The following is a 22,392-nucleotide window of genomic DNA, read 5'->3' as shown; positions in this document are numbered from 1 at the left end:
ACTGCAAGTAAACGTTTACAAAACAACAGTTTGTTAGTGTAACTTTGATCGATAAAACTAAACTGTATAACTAATTCAAAACAAAAAACATTAAAGTTTAAACTAAATAACTTTTCAAACATAAATTACTTGAAGGACTTTTAAATAAAGTACGTCATTAAACAAAAAACTTTATAGCAACGGTTTAATTTAAAATTTAAGATTCTTGTTCATTAAAAAAAAAATATTCTATTAATTGTGTAACATTTAAAAAAACTAATACCAAATTTGGAAAAACTAAATTATAAATAAATCAGACTTTAGACAAATTAACTTTCAAACTATAAAATATTTTATTACAATTTTCTTTCGCTTAAAAATTAACGTTGTAAACTTTATAGTTTTGGACTTTACGCTTAACTTTTTATATAACTTGATTAATTAATTACACGCATACGTCCCAAGAATAGTTAAAAAAAAAAAAAATTTAAGGATGCTTCACAAATTAATATTTATTTTCTATTTCGTCTTTATTTTATTGATATATATTTGTTTTTGAGTACACGGCCAGCAAAGTACTTGTTTATTAAATCTTGCCCGCCCATAAAAATTGTTGACCACACCTAATTGAACTAGTTTCAAAGTTTAAATTTTTGGGTAGTTGTATATATGTGTTATGATGTTAAAATAATCTAAACACAACATTGAATATGGATTTCTTATAGTAGTAATACTAATTTTACGATATTATTTTATTTCATATAAGTTTACTAAGTATACTGTTTAAACAAACAGTAAAAGTAATATTTCAACAACTATTTTAAGTGTCAGTGTTTGCTGCTTAAACTGGACATTGGTAATAAGTTAACCTTTTAAGATTAATTTGTAATCATTGGAACAACAAATAAAAAAAACTGTAACTTATAAGTATATAGATTATGTTTAGAATTCAATTACAAAGAAACAAACTACTTACAAAGCACTTAAAACATTTTAATTGATTTTTAGAAGCTAAAAAACATTAAAATATCAAAAAAAAATAGAGAATAGAACAACTTCGATATAAAGTTTTATTTAATCAATTATTAATTAAAAAACTTTTAACATAATTACTTTTTTACTTGCATGTAATCATGATATTTTTTTAAATACTTTACATTTTAAGTTTAATAATTTATATAACAAAATGTTTGATTACTTATATAAAAACTGTATAATATTATCAACATTGCAAAATATTTAAGTAAATAATTACGAATTTTATAAGTAATGGTAGCTTCAAAAAACAGACTACAGATTTGAAAATTTAAACTTTCAACACCGTAAAATAAGAATTTATGCTTTATAAGAAACTAAACTGTATGTTTTCTATTTTCATTTAAACCCATCAAAATTAATCTCCTAAAAAAAGCTTTAGATAGAAAAAGTTTGTTGAACACGATAAAAAATGGACAAAGGACCTAGTGTATAGAAAAAAGAACCTTTTAAATATTAAGCTACACACCGATATATTACAAATTGTTTGATTAAATTAAAAATATGTATCTTCGTTTTATAGTTTCTTAATCTAAAGTGCAAAAGTTATTGCTGCATATATTTAAATTAATATTTTTATTATTGCTGAAGAATTAAAACTGGTACAATAGTTACATAAATAAACGACTATATTATCAATAAGAGCTTCGATTTTTTTTTCGTCACTAAGTTATTTTTTTTAAGTTTTACAGTATAGTTAAAACTTAAAAAATATTATTTTCATAATTTGCTTTAATTTTAGCATTTTTGTTTTAATTCGTGATTAAAGTAATTTTAGAATTAGTAAATGCTACTTTATTTTAATTGATATTGAAGCATTTATTTCCAGTGTAAACAACAATAAACTTAGAATATTTATATCACAGAGTTTGAATAAACTTATTCAATCAACCTTGTTTTATTATATATATATTCTACTACAGTTAATACTATCCTTGATATAAAATTTGGGAACGGGTCAAAATTGCACGAAGACAAAGTTGCACTAGGGGACTAAATTGCACGAAGGGTATATTTTGCAAGGTAATAAATTTGCACGAGGGCACAAAATTATTCTTTTCAGTGTATGTACATGAGTGTATACACAAGTAAATTTCAAATCACATAAGACATAGATTAAAACCAAAATATATTAAAAAAAAAAAATTTGGCATACATTTGAACTTTATTTTAGTGCAAAAGTACATCGTTTATTATGGATATAAATGTGTTAAACTTCTCAATATTATTTATATTTTTTGTTTATACATATATATATATATATATGTATTAAAGGTTTTATACAAAGTTCTGATCGATAGTGCTCGACAAATCAAATTGGAGCTTAATATTTATTTATTTAATTATATAAAAACTATAATTCAAACAGCTGTTTCACACATTGAAATGTAAAATTTCATGTGATCTTCAGTGAGTTGTAGTTTATTATAATAGTAAACAGAAATTTCGATTTTAGAATTTTTTATGGTAATTATGACGTAGTAATGGTACAGTTTATTGTACGATTAGTTGAATTTGAAATACGCTGTAAATGTTATTCTATGAAATAAAATCGAAGCGGCAAACACGAGTATTTTATAGCATTTTATAACATTTTTCCCAACAGCCTAAAAAATTTTTCTAATAGCTTAAAACATTTTTTCCAAAATAACCTTTTTAAACTTTCCTAAAAAGCATAGAATAACATTTACAGCGTATTTCAAATTCAACTAATCGTACAATAAACTGTACCATTACTACGTCATAATTACCATAAAAAATTCTAAAATCGAAATTTCTGTTTACTATTATAATAAACTACAACTCACTGAAGATCACATGAAATTTTACATTTCAATGTGTGAAACAGCTGTTTGAATTATAGTTTTTATATAATTAAATAAATAAATATATATATATGTAGATATATATATATAAAATTTTTGTTTATAATACAAAAAAAATAATTTTCGTGTTGTTTACTAAGTTTTTATAACATTTTTGTATAATTTATCGTTCTTTTTAAACTTTAACCTTCTCTTGATACTTGTTATACTTACCAATTATATTTTCTTTACTTGTAACATATAATATTGTATTTATCTTTTAATTTTTTTTTACTTATGAAAGACTTAACAACTTTTGTTAAAAAAAAGTAACCTTTTTAGTTACAAACCAATTAGTTCAGTACGCTTTTCAATGTTATAAACGATTAGAGTTTAAGTTGTCTTTCTCAAAAATTAATTTCTTATATCAAAAAAGGTAATGTTTCAGTGTAAGAAAATCTAAAAATATACGTTTTTACTATTTTAAAAATAAATGTAGTGAAAAAATACTATCACTTAGCAAAACTTGTATACGTTTAAGCAACTTATATGAAGTAGTAATTAATTTTAATTGTAATATTTTAAGATAGTTAAACTTTTTCAAACTATTTCTTACTTATTTTTTAGAACTATCATTCTTACTCAAAAACATGGGTTAAAGTTAAAACATTAACACTGTTAAAGACGTTTATCTGTTCGTAGTTTAAAGTTAAAGTGGATTGTAAACTTGCTGGATTTGCTTTTGTTAGCTTTACTTACATCAGCTGTATATGTGATAACTAAAGCTATTAACAGCTTTTTATGTTCATACTGAGTAAAATACTATTAACTTTGAAATAATTACAATTTTTTCTTCCAATTTTCTGAGTTGCACTTTTGCCCTTGCAACACGGGGAACACGTCTTATTACCTGACTCATTACAAGCGTTATGTGATCTGCACGCCCTTGTATAAACCAAGCACTTTACAAACAAGTTTAGTATATTACAAACAAGCTAAATTGCCGAAAATTAAACACAAATAAATATTGTACCATAGTTTAAGTTTGAAAGTGTTAACTATAAATTCTTCTAATTTAATCTTAAATTAATAACTTTGTTTGTTTTTATCAAAACCACCAACTTATGCAGCATTTTTAAATTAACACTTTTAAAAATTTTCAAGATCTGTTGCTGATGTTTGTTTGTATTGCTGACTTTTATTAAAGTATCATTGTTTATTCTACTTTCAGTTTTTAAATAGTTTATAAAATTTTCTAGTTTTCTTTTAAAGTGAAAACAATGCTAAATGGTAATGTTTATTGTGATTTGGAAAAAATAATAGATACAGTGAATAAAACTTAAGACACTAAACTTTACTCTTGAGTAATATTGTTCATGCGTGATTAAAAAAGCGTTATATTAAGGTTAAACGTTTTAAAGTTTATTACTTTATAACAGTATCAAACAGATTTTAAATCAAAATTTAAAAAAAAGCAATACTGCAGTGTAAAATTTATTGTAGTTTTACAATATGTATTTTGTAAACTAAAAACAAAAAGACTAAAAACTAATAGGCGAGTATTAAAAAAAAGTTTAAAAAAATAAAACAATATTACACTTAATATAAAAACTTTGACTTTTGAAAACAAGCCAGGATAAAGGAATGATTGTCAAAAAACAAAAAAGTGTTAGTAACAACTCTATATTATTATAATTCGTTTTATCTGTAGTAATACGAAGTGTTATCCCACAAACAACTCGTATATCCGATTGATGACGTCATAGCGGAAAAAAAAACTTCACGCGTCACTCCAAGACAATGGAAAAATGTTCCAACACTAAAAGTTAATATAAATAGTTAGAACTAAAAATTATATAATTGAAGTATGGAAGAATGCGCTGAAATTTTAGTTAAGAGTTCTTTAATATGAGAACTATTTTTATCATGTTTAAATAAAAAACCTTTCTTAAACTTACATGAATTGTTTCTTTTTGTTTTGTGCTTCAGTAGTTTTTTCTCTAAGAATGAATTTTCTCGCACCCCTGCAATACAGACGCATGTATTTTTCCCAAGTAAAACTTTTCGGATTGATATTGAACGTCTATGAAATATTAAGTATACTGGTTATTTTAATTGATAAAGGTATCAGATTATTAAAACGAGATTTTAAAAATGTAAAAACATATTAAAAACAAACACATTTAAGCCGGTAAAAGTTTTGATGTTAGATAATATTTGCAAGTGAAAGGAAGTTTTGATTGATAAAAAAACCTTTTGATCTTCTTCATTTAAGGACATCAAAAGATGTTTTGATTTTTTCCACTGAAAATCGTGGCAATACATGAAGAAAGGCTCCATAACCTCCATACCGGCTCGCAACTTTTTGTATATCATAACAGCTCTAAAAAGATAGTTTTTATAGAATACTTTCATACATACTTAAATACTTTATCTGACAAACCAATACTAAGTAAAAGTTAGTACTTTAACAAATCAGAATTTTAGAAGTTTAAACTTTTTTTAGTTATGTTTCATGCCAATCAGTAACAAAAATAACTTTCCAAAACAAAATTTTACTGTAAGCAAACTATCTTTACGAGAAAAAACTTTGATTGAGTTTATATTTTTTTACACTATGTTTAACACTGTTTTATTAATATCAAAAAACTTATTCAAAACTTTTTTCTGCTATCATTGTAAACATTTTACCAATTACCTTGGTGTCTGTCCACTCAAACGAGCTAGAATGTCAACAATGAAACTTGGGATGTATTCTTTGAAGAAGGATCTCATTTCATATAGTGTTTTGTTGTAAGTTACGCTAATGCCATGGGGTATGATCATGTCTGCAGGCTCCTTTTTACCCCAGATTTGTATACCGTTTACTGTTCAGAAATTCAAACTTACATTTGAAAGCTTTTGTTATGGAAAAATTAAGATAAAAGTCAATTATATTTATAAAAGCAAAAAAAAAGTAGACACTTCATCAATTGAAAAACTGCTGAAATATAAAGTTTATTGAAGCGACTTATTTTGTATATAAGTTTGTATAGACATTCACAACATTAACGTTTAGTTGATTTACATGATACAAACTACACTTACCTATATGCTGAATTGGAAATGGATTTTGTGCGCATGTTGTTATGTGATAGCAAGGTACTTGTTTTCTTTTTTCTACAAAACTTTTTAATTCAGAGGTAAGCGAATCTGTTAAAAAATAAAAATAGGTAAAATATTTGTATATAGCCTTACATTTGAAAAGGTTGTTAAAACCTTGAAATTCAAATGAGTTTTTATCCTGCGTAGCTGTGGTTACTATTTTACGGTCTAGTTAAGAAATATACATACAAAATATTATGAAAGGATATTTAAGTCAATTTCTTTTGATGAGATTGAGAAGTATTTACTATTGCCTAGTTGTTTTTGAATTATCTTACAACCTAACTAAGTCGACACATGCAGAAATCTTTATATTTTGTAACATAACTTAAAACAAATTTAATAATTTTAAAAATTCTACCTGATAAAACAGAAGAGTCAGTTTCTTCGGATAAGGTTGATTCGTGAGAGGAGTATCCTTCAGAGCTGATCTCATCCATAGAAGAAGCTTGCAATCCTAATCTCAAATCAACTTTTGACCTGTTAAATATAAACTTTTAAGTAATAGTACTTAGGTTGCTAAACTCCATAAACCTTAAAACAGATAGACATATGCAAAGTTTAACGGCTAAATTTTTTTTCAAACAAACTGGTTTTTAAAACAAACCAATTAATTTTTATCAAAATTTTGCTAAGATAATTTAAAAAACTTATGAAAAGCATTAACTTTAAATTTCGTTATAAAACTTTATCAGTAGCATATTATAAAAAATGAAAACAATAGAAATATATTTCAACAAATCGTAACAACAAACTTTTGTTCAGTTTTGGCGTCGACGGCCGTCTTCATTGCCGCGCAAACGCATCCGTTCACGACGAAGTCAACCGGAACGAGATCGGCGTTTATTAGGCGGTCGGCGTTGGCCAGCTTGCATATTCCCTTCATGCTGGCCGACACGAAGGCGGTTGGTCCGTACACGTTGGTTATCCAACCGGGCTGGGGGTGAAAGAGGGCCGGAGTTATCATCCCGGGTCGTACGATGCAGGTGGGAATCTGTCCGCATTCAGCCACTATCGCGTCCTCCGCCCAAGCTTTTGTTAAAGTGTACGTGTTGGGTCTAATGAACGAAAAAACGTTTTTTTTACTGTTACTTGTAAAATTATTAAAGCTGGTTTAAAAACAAACTATAAATAAAATACATTTTAAAACAATAATCTTCCAGGGTTTTAAGTGATATTGAATATTTATTTTTTTTTAATTTAAACAAAATATTAAATTAAACTGACAATCCATCGAGTATTTCGTTCAGCATTCCAGCCAGCTGCTTGTCACTCAAAAACTTCAATGACTTTTCCACGTCCCTGTAGTCGATCTTCCTCTTGTATATTTTCTCCTCTATGACGTCACAGTGGTTTTGCGAGTTGACGAAGGCGGTGCTGACGTGAACAAACGATTCCAACTGCCTACTCCTTCTCAAGATTTTCAGAATTCTCCTGGTACACTGGACATTCATCTCGTATGCAGTTCTGTTTGAAAACATAATAGTTTTTATTACTTTAGACTACTTTCTATACAATATTTTATATCATTCGGTGACCAGAAGTTTAATTCGTATGCTATCATTCTAGTTATTCTTTGCAAACATTTATAGTGATATAAAGTTTTCTAGATAAAATGTTAATACGCCAGTTATCTCGTGTTGTTGCTAAAATTTTTTACCTAATATTACTAAAATTAGTTTTTAAAATAACATATTTCAAAAAAATTATTCTATGTGTATTTGGACTGTAAAAACAAATCAAAACATAAAATTAAAACAATAATCATTTAATAAAAATTAGATATTACAAAAAAAAAATCTATCAAGTTAAAACTTTAAAAACACTAATTAATTAAAATAAATACCTGATAATTTCGTTGAACTTCAAAGTAGCAGCACAGTGAATGAAAATGTTGACTTCGTTTCTTAATAATTTTTTCGATTGGCGACTTACACCAAGATCTTCAGCCTCCAAATCGCAATTGACATATGCAAGTTTTTCCATGAAATTCGGGTAGACCTTCCTCACTCTATCAAAACACTGTAAAAAAATATTTTATTGTGAAAAACTAATACTTATGTATTTTTAAAATAATATTAATTCACTGAGTAAAAAATATTTTTTTTTTAATTTTCTTTTAATGATTGTATTCACAAAAAATGGACAATAAAAACACTTTAAACTATTTCTTACTTATTTAAACACAATATCTACGTTTTATAAATAAAGTTGTTTGCCAGAACAAAAACTTTTTGTCCCAGCATTTATTTCTTTCAATTTAAAACAACAAATTATTTTGTTTTTAAATTATCTATAAGTAGCAACTTAAAAACAAACAGGTTTATCAGCGAGCGACTTGAGGCGATCTTCAGGACTCACTCCTCTCTTGTTCCTGATCAACAAAATTATCTTTTTTACATCCGGGCAACTGTACAGCAATTTCTCAATAATCCCCTGACCCAGGAATCCGGTGCCTCCCGTCAGCGCCACGGTTTTTCCCGCGTAAAATTCAGCGATCGACGGATACGTTGTAGTTTGGTTCTGTTTAAAATAAGTACATGATATTAATGGCATTGTGTCAACATTTAGTAACTATTAAAGAAAAAATGAGCAGCTGTTAATACTTTTTAAAACTCATAAAAAGTTAAAAGAAAAATTGAAAAACTAACAATTAAATAAATTTTCATAAAAGTATTAAATGCAGACACACTAATTAGTTTAAAACTAATTAAAAACTTAACACTATCAAATTTCATATCCAAAAGCTAGTATTTATCATATGTTTTCACAGATATTCATAACATAAAAAACGTTATTCGTTTTTCAAAATTTGATTATTTTTAGTTTTAAAATGTTCGGAAGTAGTAGTGAATATTTTTACTTCTCTAAATTGTAATTAAAAAAATACTAAATTAGTAATTTTTTCTATTAAATATACCTTATATTTATTCTCCAATAAAAATTAAATTACCTTTGCAAGCATCTTTTTTTTTTGTGACTTACTTCTGTTCAAGCTTTATTAACAACTAACAAAAATATTATGTTTTAAATTTAAAGCTTGTTGACCCATTATATATACTCTCTGTTGGGAGAGAAAAAAAATCAGCGCTTTACTGAAAACTTTACAGCTAGTAAACAATTCACGTCAGTTGTTTTTTAAGTATTTTTAATTTTTAAACTGGCCACAAAGCAGCAAACATTTAAAGTAAATAAAGTTTATTAATTATAAACACGCAAAATAAATTAACTCGATTTGTTGCCACATTTTAGTAAAATTTAACTCTTTAATTCTTTAATGCATTAAAAATTAGCTGTTATAAAATTTTCTCAGTTTATTTTCTTCCATGTAGTACTAAAATTTTTCTCAAAAATTATATGAACTACCTTTTTTATAAAACAAAAAGCTAAAGCATTAAAAAAAAATAGTGTAGTTTAAATCAATATACAATTGCAATTCAAGCTTAAATTTCATATAATTTTGTTGTTTTATAACTTTCAAACTTAACCATGAGTTTTTGTTTATTCTAACTTAGGTATAAATAAAATATGCATAGTAGATTAAGAAAAGTGTTTCCTTTTTTTTGTTGCCTTTATCATAAAATTTATAACTTTAAGTTTAGGTATTAACTTCTTATATACAGTATATAAACTAGTAGTCTGGCACATATTTAAGCGTAGTAATTATAATTACATAAAAATATCTTACTAAAAGCTGAATAGACAGTTTGTATTGTAATTTTAAACAATGAATTATCTAACGATTTATTTGACGCGCTATAACGTTAAAATCATGTTAACACTAAGTTAGAGCATTTTTTTTTTCAAAGTTAAGTTTTAATAGGTTTAAGATTTTTGTTTATATCTAAAACTAATTATTGTCTTTATAAACTAAAAGTTAAAAGATTATTACTACACTTAGATTAAGGTATGTAATTAATAGTTAATAAATGTATTACAGTTTTCCCTTTTTTTTTTTTTATAATTCTTTTTAGCTTTCTTCGTTATAATTTAAATAAATAGTTTGTAAAGTTAACTTAAGCCTTAATACATTTATGAACTTTTTATCTTTGAAACTTTTTTTTATTTAACAAGCCGATTAGGGAGCAACGTTGTATTAGATTAAACTTCTGATTATCAAAATAATTATAAGTCAGTAAAGGATAAACTGAAATTGAAGTATAACAATTTGGTAATGCTAAATATTTATGTTTCAAAACTTTATAGCCAATATTTTAATAAATACATAGTTTTAAGGTGAAGTTTAATTTCATAAAAAACATACTTAATCTGTATTTTATATTTAAGTGCTTAAGTATTAAAAAAACAAAAATTAAAAGTTTGTACTTAGGTTTGTACAACTATTTCTATTTAAAAAAAATGTTATAGTACTTTTTTTAATCAGTATTTTCTATTTTAAATAAATAATTGAGAAAAAATTGTAACTTCATAGTAAACTTTCTTAAAAAGATTTTTATGATTAATTACAAACATTAAAGTGTTAAGTCCAAAAGTAAAAGTTTTACGACGTTCGTTTTTCAGAGATTTCCTGAAGTAATAAAACATTACGTAATAACAAAGCTGAATGTATAAATTATAACTTTTATATCAAGGTTAGTATTAAATTTAATAAAATAAATATATAACAAAACAAGGTTTATTGAACTTAAATTATAAAGTATTATAAAATATATATCATAAAGAAATACAGCAAAAAAAAAATTAAATTAAAAGTTTTAAAATTCACATCTGCTAAAGCACAATTTTACATCAAAATTGTTCTATTCTCTATTTTCTTTTGATACTTTAATGTTTTTTTGCTTCTAAAAAATCAATTAAAATGTTTTAAGTGCTTTTTAAAATAGTTTGTTTCTTTGTAATTGAATTCTAAACATGTTCAATATACTGATAAGTTACATTTTTTTTTTATTTGTGGTTCCAATGATTACAAATTAGTCTTAAAAGGTTGATTCATTATCTATGTCGAGTTTAGGCAACAAACACTGAAACTTAAAATAATTGTTATAAAATTACCATTATTGTTTGTTTAAACAGTAAACTTAGTAAATTAATATTAATTAAAAATTAAAATTCATTGTAAAAACTTATCATTTTTATAAGAAATCCATATTCAACGTAATGTTTCGTTTATTTTATAAACATAACACATATATACTACTTTATTCTATCGAAAATTTAAATTTTGAAACTAGTTAAATTAGGTGTGGTCAACAATTTTTATGCGCGGGCAAGACTAAATAAATAAGTACATTACTGGCCGTTTACTTGAAAATAAGCATAGTTAAATATAAAATAAAGGCAAAGTTGAAATGAAATAGAAATTTTTTAAGCACTTTTAAACTTTTTTATTTTAACTGTTCTTATGACGTATGCATGTAATTAAATAATCAAGTTCTATAAAAAGTTAAGCGTAAAATCCGAAATTATAAAGTTTACAACGTTAATTTTTAAGTGAAAAAATTGAAATAAAAGATTACATAGTTGGAAAGTTAATTTGTCTGAAGTCTGATTTATCTATAATTTAGCTATTCCAAGGTTGATTTTATTTTTTTAAATGTTATACATCTAATAGTATTATTTATTTAATTAATAAAAATCTTAGTTTTTAAATTAACTCTTGCTACAATGGTTTTTGTATAATGACGTACTTTATTTTAAAAGTCCTTCAAGTAATTTTTGTTTGAAAAGTTATTTAGTTTAAACTTTATTGTTTTTTGTTTATAAGCACTTATACAGTTTAAGTTTATTGCTCAAATTTACACTATCTAGCTATTATTTTTATAAATGTTTACCTGCAGTACTCACATATATATCGATAACTGCATGATTTATTATCAATACCAAGTTTAAGCAAACACTAGAAATTTATAGTAATTTTAGAAGTTTGCACTAATTGTTTGCTTAAAGAGAAGCAATTAATTTTAATAAACCTATATCTAAATATAGATTGTGATAATCCAATCTGTTTTACAAGAATTTAATACTTTGTTTACATTAGTACTCTAGTTATTTGTTTAAGATGTTTATGTTAGAAATAATGCAACCATAATCTGTTGCAGCTTTTTTAGAAATTAATACCAAAAAATGCGTTTACAACATTTCTAGAACAGTTGTAAAATAAATAAAAATGATTAAGAATATATTTTATTAAAATAAATAAACTTTTGATATAAAGGTTGCAGATGATACTAGCAAATTAAGTAAATTAAAATTGTTCAAAGTGTTACTAAATTAGTTTTTCTATGTTCTAACCACTTATTTTTTCTACGTTGACGTTGTATGGTTTTAGTAAAGATTAAGTTTTACAATTTAGATATCTAACACAAGATAAGACAACTTTTTTTCTCCATAACCCAATTAAATTTTGAATTTTTTTTTATAGTTTTGTACAATTCAAATAATAAATAAACTTTGACTTAAATTGCTTTCTAATACAATTAACACCAAAAAATAGTCAAAGTTAAATCAAGAGTAAACTATTAAATAATTAAGTAAATAGTTGATTGTATAAGAAAGCATCAAATGTTGAAATTCATTTACTTATTATTGAAATTAAGCAAAATTGGAATAAAAAACTGTAAAAATATAATTGTGTTTTTGGTAATAAAATTTGTTGTTCTGTATTTTACCAATAAATATAAATAACAGATGTCTGTTCAAAAAAATTAAAAAACTTTAAGAACATATTTAACATTTAGTACAGTAATCTGTGAACTAGGTACGAAGTTTCTAGGCACGCATTCTCAGCAGAAAAACGCTGTATTGAAAATACAATTTGATCATACTTTGAAATAAAAAACAAACCAAAAGTAATAATACAACAACACTATATTTGAAAATAAATCATACAGTATTAAATTTGTACTAGTAAAAATTAACACAGCCAGAAAATAAACTATAAACTGACAAATTGTGAATCAATTCTAATATTTAAAACAAACACATTATATATTTTTTTATTTAAAGTAAATATCGAACAATACAATTGAAATTTGATTAAGACTAAAACATAGGAATAAACATAATTAAAATCATAGTAATTACATACAAAATTTAGATAGAAATAAATATTGAAAATGTCATTCAAATTTATGCGACCTGAGATTATGGCAATTGTGTAAAATATGTTATAAAATAACTCATAAAATTAATAAAATTGTTAGAAACTTTTTGTTAAATCCATTACTGCCAATATTGCCTATATAAACTACAGTCTACCATGAGAACCACACCATTTTCTTCTAAGAGTATAACACCATTTAATACTTAACTGTTCTATTTTAAACCAATAAACTATTTTAGATACAATAATTTCTAAAAAATAAGTAAGCAGTAGTAAAATTCTAATCCCTTAAATAACTTTTTTTTGATTAAACAAAGTTTAATAAAAGCTTGAAAATAAGTTATTAAAAAATAATTACTATGTACAATTTTTTACAGAAAAGGAAATACAAGGTAGACTAAAAAATGTTGTTGTTTGAATATAAACGAAACATATACAAGAGTATACTTACATATCGATACATATACATTAATTTAATACTCAAAAATTATAAGAAACATTTTTACCATGAAAACAAATATGTATTGCTTTTATACTGGAAACATTTTGCTTTTGGGTATTTTGTTTTAAAATAATTTGTAAATTTTAGTGGTTTTAAACATTTTTGTGTGTACTAAATATAAGTAATTAAAGACCAAGGGTGGCAGGTCATTATATTACGTAGTATACAAGCGTTTAACACGAATAAAATTGCTTTTGAAAAGTAAAATACTTACATATGCACTACTATGCACATATTTTGATCAAGGAAGTTTACTAAAAGTGTCTACAAAATGATAAAACATACACATTTTATTATTGATCTTGATTTTGTACTTTAAGTTATTTATGTTTTTAATACAACTTCCAAATTTAAGCTATCAAAATAACTATTTTTAATAGAAAATAGTATTTTTAATACTTACAAAAACAAAACTATGATCGTATGATTCAAAATCATTCTGTGTTCGTAACGAGGTGTAAAATAACTGTATAAGCTTGTACGGTATTACAAGAAATAATTTTTGCAATGTTTATTTACATTGACAGATTATTTTGCTTTGTTAGTTATTTAGCATAAAATTAGATCTAAAGCTTAAATTGTTAATTTTATTTAGTCATAATTGCTAGCCGAAATATGTTTAAAAAAGTTTTCAAACTAAAGTCTTCAACACGAAATATGAGGAAAATATATAAGTTTTCTGGGCATGACGTTAAACTGTTCTGGTGTATGACTCGATAACCGAAAGGTTATTGTACACCAGGTCCTCAGACCAAACCTTTTGAGCGTATTTTTTTGTCGTTCAATAAACAATAATAATGTTCTATTTAGAGAAATAAAAAGTGCTCGAAGTACTTTTCTAACCTTATTTTTGAACTTTTTTACTTTTTATGATAAAATTACTTTTCGATTACACCACTTTAGAAGAAAGTTTTATTTATGCTTCTTAGTTAAGTTTCAGTTTTAAGCTATAATACAATTGTCCTTATAGAAAGTTGTTATGTTTTGTAGTAATTTATATGAAAAAAAATTGTGTTTGGTTAATTGAAAATACTGTTTGAATAAATAAGACTAACTTTAACTGCATCGTTTGTGTGAAATAGTATCACATAATAAACTATAATATAGTTTTGTTTAATTATAAATAATTAATCTTTTAACAGGCAAAACTTTCAATTATTATTTTAACAATTTTGTATGATTACAAGTAGTAATTTGATATTAAAGTAAGTAACAAGATAATTTTTGATTTTCAAAGTTTTTATATAATACTAGAAACTTAAGAAAACTCTACTTAAAAATGTTAAATTAGTTTAATTTATTGTTATTGAAATGTAGCAGTGCTAATAATGAAAAACAGAAACACGACATTTGTTTAAAATTAGAAAACAAATCTAATAATTGAGTAAATTTAGACAAATATATTTTTGATATAGGAATAATTAGTTTTGAAAATAGAAAAATTGTTCTCGAAAATTGTTTTGAATGAGCAGCATAAGTAGTAATAGAAATAATTTTAAAAGTGTATTTAGAAAAACTGTATTTTGAGTTAAAAATAATTAGAATCTTAGTAGAATTCTGATATTCTTTTGTAGCTTTTATTAGTAATAAAATACGTATATTTTCCGAAAACGACATATTTTAGCTTTTGAAACAGACACATCTACAAATTCTGCAGAATTTTCTTTTTAACAGCTCACAATTTTTATTTACCTTCAAAACATGTTTTTTATTTGATTTTTTTTTTGTTTTAATCTATCTAAAGACGAACTTTAAATACGTAATTCTAAAACTCACTTAGGATGGCCATAAGCTCTTTAATTTATGACTAGCTAAGCGTTATAAATAAGACAGAACTAAGACAACAATCAAATTAAACAACAATAAGTTCCGTTATTGCACTTATTGTTATGTAGGAACTTATTATTGTTTTATTTGATCGTTGTTTTAGTTTTGTCTTGTTTATAACGCTTAAATAGTCACCAATTACAAAGTTTATGGCCATAAATAATTCATAGAAATGCGTTTTTAAAGTTCGTTTATAGGTAACTTTAAAAACTTTTCTTTTTATTTCGATAGTTAACTTACCCTTGAGCCTTTTAGAAAATTTGTTTGTTTTTTAAATTTAACAATGTAAACATTTCTAACTTTTTACGAGCGATGCGTCTATTTATTTTAAGTCTTTTGCCGGTAATGATAAATATTATGTAAACAAGAAGCGTGTAAATTTTGCACCAAAGGTTTTAAAAACTATTTAACTCTTCTTTTTATGAAAAACATACAGTTTTAGTATTTAGAGCTAGTTTTCTTTTTGATGAATTGTTTTAAACCACTAAATTAATCATTATTTATTTGTTGTTGTTTTCTTTTATTCTCTCTAACAGTGGCGATGCATGGTATTTTTTTTCTAGTGCAAAAACTTTTACTTATATAAAAGATATTTAAAGATAACACTTATGTTGGTATTTAAAATAAAATACTTTTTGACAAAAGTCTGTACATAGAGTATAGATTTTTATGGTGTGTAAAATTGTTAAAAAAAAATTTTTAGGTAGAATATTTGCTCCAATGCTCTACTCCACGCTAGCCATTATTTAATAAACAAAATTTTAAACATCTTGTTTAACTTTTACGAGTTTGGACTTTTTTTCCATTGCCGATAATTGGCTAATCAAGTTGGTTTTGCGAATATGACATCATCACTTGACCTTTATGAAATCATCAATTGTCGACTATAGGACAACAGCTATTAACATAGTTGCCATTTGCGGATAAAATAGACTCTCAGGTTACTTTTTTATGCATGTTCGTTTGAACCTTTTAAACTCTAGAGCAGGGTTTCCCAAAGTGGACGATATCGCCCCCCTGGGGGCGATTTTAGTAAGTCGGGGGGCGATAATTAGTAAGGGGGCGAAAGGGTGGGCGATAACTAGTAAGGGGGCGAAAAGGGGGCAATTTTAAAGTTTTGGGCTGTCATAAAATTTTTACTTTTTATATTGCTATTTTACTAATTTTAGCTTGCTATTAAGTATTTGACCCTGAGGTAAAACTTAAACATAAAAAAGTTTATTTTGTTTATGTAAAATAAAGAGAAAAAAATCAGGTACTTATAACTCCTACTTTTAAGTAAATTACATATTTTCGTTCATATGTTTTCTTATTTAACAATTACATAGATCATAGACGATCGGAATCCCTCTCACCATTTTATAACCTGACATAAATGCTATTTGGGATCATAAAGTGTTTGTAAAAATCTATGTTATATATTATTAAATTTCTAGGTAAACTGGCAACCCTGTATACTTTTATTTCCAATTGTTTTTTTGAAGAGTCACTAAGTTAGACTAAGAAATAAAACTATACAGGGTTGCTTATTTACCTAGAAACCTGGAAAAACCTTGAATTTGACAGATTAGGCAAAAAAAAAAAACCTAAAAAATCTGGAATCTTTAACAATTTTAACATATTAAGAAGTAAAATTTCGATTTGACACAAAAAAGCTATCATATAGATAAAAATATAGATCTCTTCGAGGCAGATCTTTTTGAAGTAAATGACTTACAGGAAACCTTCTCAGACTTACAAACTGACCTTGAACTTAAAGTAAATTTTTCCAAATAACGATATTAAAGCTTTTGGACTCAACAAAAATTAAGGCAAAAGTATCCAATCATTTGAGAGAAATTTAGATTGCTGTTTATAGTTTTTCCTTCTAGCTATGTTGTTGAGAAAGCTTTCAGTTCAGTTATCAACATCTTGAGCAAAAGATCTAATCTAGATATTTGTAAAGGAGACTTTATTTTACGGATTAAGAATCAGATTAGAAAAACTTGCAAGCAGTCTTAAAACTCATCCTTCACATTATATTAGACTTCAGTAGCAGACATTATTTTTGGAAAGTTTATTTTGTTTTATTCGATCTTTTAAAATACTTCTTATTTAACCTGGTTTGTATTGTATTTAAGTAGTCTTTTTATAATAAAAGTTTTATTAAGTTATTAATTTTACAACAGGTTTGCATAATGCCTTATAAATATAAATTACGGTAGAGTTCCTCTTGAGTTCGCACTTTTTACCCAAAAAAAAGTGCAAATTTATATTTTCTAAAATTTAACTTAAATAAAGTCTATTACTAACTAAGTATTAATAAAACAAAAAATACATAATATTTAATAGCTTATATAGATCTGTTTTTTAATGAATGTTTGTTTTATGTTTTAGTTGATTTCATGTTTATGCATAACGTTATTGCATATAACATATTTAAAATTATCATTTTGTAAAAAAAATGGTAGTAATTTTTGAGTTTGCACTTTTTGATTTTGTTCAAAGTGTGAACTCAAGCGGAAGTCTACTGTATTTATTAAATGGTTTATGTTTTAAATCTGTTAATAGTTTTATTTTGACCTGTATAACTTTTTAGTTTATATTTGTCGTTAAACATTACACTAAAATTTTTATAGCATAGTGATTAAAGTATTTGTTTTAAATAAATTTATTTGACATATTTTTTTTTTATTACTTGTTTAATCTGTATAAATAAAAAAAAAGATAACTATTAAAGTCTTTATTTCAAAATTTTATTTTTTGGTTTTAAAAGAGTATAGATTTGAGGTCTCTGTTTGAAATGACTTCAAATTTTTCATTTAAAAGATTCTTAAACTCAATTTTATTTTCTTACTTGATTTATTATTGTTAAAAAATCTATATATTAAGGAATTTTAAACTATTAATACAACTGTTTTTTGTTTTATCTTAATTTTTAATATATTAGCAATTAGATTGTGTTGTTTATTTTAATAGTTCTAAACTAGCTTTTAGTTTTTCACTATTTTCTTCTTGTAAATTATTATTGGCTAATAACTAGAGAAAAAATAAATTTAAACAGTATTAAATAAGCCATCAAAAAGAATGCTACAGTTACAAAAAAAATGTTAACCTAATTAAAAGATTTTTTTAATCGATTACTTTCTGTTCACAGAATTAACTGTAAAACTTTTTAATTTTTTTTTTTGAATTTAAGTTAATAAAAAAGAAATTGTTAAAATTAAGGTTTAGTTTCCTAAAGGTTATTCCAAGTCAAAAACTGTTTAATGGTATTCTACTACAAAACATATAGTTATAAACTTTAAAATTAAGTTTTTAATTTTACAACTAACTTGTTTATAATATATCTTAGCATTGAAATTAATAATTTTACTACATTAACTGAAGCTGTTGATGAAACCACTTTTCATGTGAGATAATCAACCAGTCGGTCAAACTTCCTCAAACTAGATTAGAAATTATATTTTAATATTTATTTTATTATATGTAAAATAAACTGTTCATTCTTTTATAGGTTTTTAATCTCTGGTATAGTAATTTTAGAATATACCTATTTATAAAATAATTTAAGTATATTGTGCGGCTTAAATAAGTTACTTAGTATTAACTTCTAATTGTCCAAATATGAGAGATTATTATAATGTCAAGTTTAAGTTAAGATTTCAGATAGGTAACGTACGGTTAAGATCCAGTCAAATTTTGACCCACTAATTAACTTGAAAACTACTTGTGTAAAATAAACAAAATTTAGTTTTTTGATACTTAGTATTTTGAAATACACTTTCAATTTGGTTTCCAGTTCACAATAGTATTTCCTATATCACAATAATACTAAATAATTTTATTACAATTCTGCTCGAGTTTTTTAATTTTCATATACGTTTTTTTTTTTTAAATTATGCAGCCCGCAATTACATTTTTTTAACAAGTTAAAACTAGAAAAGATTTTATAGTAAATATGAATTGCTGACTACAAAAGTTGTCCAATACTATCCTAAAAGTTTCATTAGTTTCAAAACATTTCATATTTAAACAGGATTGATTACAGAATACACAAGGCTTTTTAATAATTAAGTATTTTAATACACTTTATTGGGCTTATACGAAAACAAATGTAACTTATTTTCTCAAGCCCTATAAACTACTTTGAACACAGCCCAAAAAGGCGTGCATAAGAAGTACCAGACTAAATTACATTTCGAACACAACTTTTTCGGCTCAAAAATTTGTACTCAATAGAAAAACTACTTTGTAAAATCGTGGGGGGCGATTATTTTTCAAATTTCTAAAAAGGGGGCGATTTAGAAAATGAGTTTGGGAAACTCTGCTCTAGAGTTTTTATTTTATAGACTCTTGCATTTAATTTGTTGAGACTAAATTCTTACAAAAATAAATGAAAAAAATAAATTACCTAAAACAACTAGATTTACAAAGTCTTAAATAATGGCAAGTTGCAGTAACTTATGGCTTATAAAAAACGAGCAATAAAGAATTTTAAGTACTTGCCGACTACTTGGTTTTACTTGTAACACATAATATTGTTTATGTTACTATAAAAAAATTGTCTTGCTCAAAAAAGATATAATTTTTTTTTTTTTTCTGTCTGATTTTATTAAAAATAAATCAATTCTGTCTTTTCAATGTTTAAATTAAACTGTTCGAGTTTAAGCTTTCTTTTTCAATGTTTGTACATGATTATGTACACAAATAAATCCAAAGTGTATAAGACATAGATGAAAACCAAAAAGTATTTAAAAATTTTAAAATTTATTGGAAAAATTTTTAATTTTATTTTAGTGCTAAAGTATATTGTTCATTATGGAAATAAATGTGTTTAACTCAATAACATTATTTTTATTTTTCATTTATACATTCATAAACTATTTATGCAATTTATCGTTCTTTTTAAACTTTAACCTTCTCTATATATTAACTAAACTTAATTCCAAAGTTAATTCTTGCAAATTTTATGTTACGTGTTGTTTTAAAACTTGACATTGATAAAAGACTTTAATAAAAGAAATGACGAAATGAATATTACTAAAACAGTTTTTATTGTTAAGCTTGAATGAAATTTTGTGACATTTTTCTTTATTATAACTATCATTTACTGGTATTCATTGTTGAAAGGTCAAAAAAAATGTAAAAACGTCTATGCATTTTGTTAAAATGGGTAACATAAGCCCTAATTTTCTTTTTAGTCTCTATGTAATTTAGGATAAACTAAAAGTAAAGAAATTCCGATAGAAAAAGTAAAATAAATGCAGAATGACTTTAATATATCGGTCAACAAAAAGAAAAAAATAAATTGTTGCTTAAGTAAAGTTTCTTATTTTATACTTTAAGTATTTAACATACTGTGTTATAAAATACAGTTAACTTCGCATTGTTAATTGTTGTATTAATTTCAAAATTGTTTTATTGACTTAGTTTCTTTTATATTAGATATATCCTTCTTTACTTATTTTCTAAGAATTTTTTTTTGTAGTGTTGGTAAATATGTACAAATTTAAATTTGTTTATAGGATTAATTTTTTGAATGACCAACAACAATCTTTATAAGAGTTAAATTTATAATACTAAAAAAAACTTGAAACAAAAAAAGGTAGTTTAGTTTATTCCCATACATCAAAACTAAAATTGTTTAAAGTTATAAAAAATTAAATTTTATTTAGTTTTATAGTTGCTAAAATATAAATAACTTTACATACGGAAAAGATAATATAAAGCATGCGAAAATTATCTATTGTTTGAAAATCAGAAAAGCAATTTAATTATTAGAAACTTAAATTGTTGATAGGTATATTTTTGACTCAAGAAAAAATTAATGTTTTAGTGTAAGAAAATCAAAAAAAAAACGTTTAGACTGTTTTTACAATGTAGTGAAAAAATACTATGACTTACCAAAACTTATATACAGTTAGGCAACTTATATGAAGTAGTACTTAAATTCAAATAAAATATTTTAAGTTAATTAAACATTTTCAAACTACTATTTACTATTTTTTTTAAATATCATTCTTACTCCAAAATATGGGTTAAAGTTAAAACTTTAACACTGTTAAAAACGTTTATCTGTTCGTAGTTTAAAGCAAGTCAAAAAATTAAAGTTAACTGTAAACTTGCTGGGTTTGTTTTTGTTAGCTTTAATTACATCAGCTGTATAAGTATAAGGAGATTTTGTATTTTACTATTAATTTTAAAACAGTTACAATTTTTTTTTCTAAATTTTGTAGTTGCACTTTTTGCCCTTGCAACACGGGGAACACGTCTTATTACCTGACTAATTACAAGCGTTATGTGATCTGCACGCCCTTGTATAAACCAATCATCTTATATTAGTTTAATGCGAATGAGATAATTCAGTTTACTTAATACGAAGTTAAACAAGTGAAGATTAAATGAAGTATACAATTCTAACAAACAAGCTAGTTTGCTAATAAATTGAACACAAACAAATTTAATTTAATAATTTAAACATTAGTTTATAAAATTAGCAAACTACCAATTTATGCTGCTTTTGTAAATTAACTTTTTTTAAATTTCAAAGTAATGCTGCTGATGATTGTTTTACTTGCTGACTTTAATTAAAGTATCATTGTTTATTCTATTTTCAGTTTTGTAGTAGTTTATAAAAGACTCTAGTTTATTTTTAAAGTGAAAACAATGCTAAATGGTATTGATTATTTTGTGTTGCAAAAAAACAAACAATAAATACAGTAAATGAAACTTAAATTACGAAACTTTACTGTTGAATAATAATTTCAAAACATAATTAAAAGTTTAGTACTCTAAAAACAATATAAAACAAATTTCAATATATATTTTTTTTAAAGCAATACTGCAATGTAAAATATATTTACACAATATTTTCGTAAAATAAAAATAATAAAAAAGAGCAACTATAAGGCAATTGTAATAATAAAGTTTAAAATGAGAAAACAAAGTTAAAATGAGTATAAAAAAGTTGACTTTTTAAAATAAGCCAGGAAGATGGAATGATTATCATAAAGTAAAAAAGTGTTAGTAGCGACTCTATATTATTATACTACGTT

At 24.4% G+C, this 22,392-nt stretch overlaps 1 protein-coding gene across 1 annotated transcript; it reads right to left on the bottom strand.

Moving 5' to 3' along the window:
• Positions 1-4,520: 4,520 nt before the first annotated feature.
• LOC145836471 (fatty acyl-CoA reductase 1-like) lies at positions 4,521-8,519 on the bottom strand. The gene is made up of 10 exons (XM_082944269.1): positions 8,283-8,519; positions 7,810-7,985; positions 7,191-7,430; positions 6,719-7,021; positions 6,325-6,443; positions 5,907-6,011; positions 5,518-5,686; positions 5,073-5,202; positions 4,778-4,902; positions 4,521-4,638 (listed from the first exon to the last, which is right to left on the bottom strand). The coding sequence occupies exons 1-10, from the start codon at positions 8,517-8,519 to the stop codon at positions 4,521-4,523; spliced, it is 1,722 nt and encodes a 573-aa protein (XP_082800395.1).
• Positions 8,520-22,392: the final 13,873 nt, after the last annotated feature.

This window comes from Thalia democratica, chromosome 5 (genome assembly GCF_965202585.1).
Source record: "Thalia democratica chromosome 5, ktThaDemo2.hap1.1, whole genome shotgun sequence".
NCBI lineage: Eukaryota > Metazoa > Chordata > Thaliacea > Salpida > Salpidae > Thalia > Thalia democratica.
Note: the sequence above shows the minus strand (reverse complement) of the source record. Positions and strands in the feature narration are given on the sequence as shown.

Bases quoted from the DNA above. Each gene is read 5' to 3' on its own strand.
- LOC145836471 (XM_082944269.1), bottom strand. From the start codon at position 8,519: ATGCCATTAATATCATGTACTTATTTTAAACAGAACCAAACTACAACG. The intron at 6,012-6,324 runs GTAGAATTTTTA...ATTTTTTAACAG, and splicing joins TGACTCTTCTGTTTTATCAG to ATTCGCTTACCTCTGAATTA. The intron at 4,639-4,777 runs GTAAGTTTAAGA...ATTAACTTTTAG, and splicing joins AACAAAAAGAAACAATTCAT to TGTTGGAACATTTTTCCATT.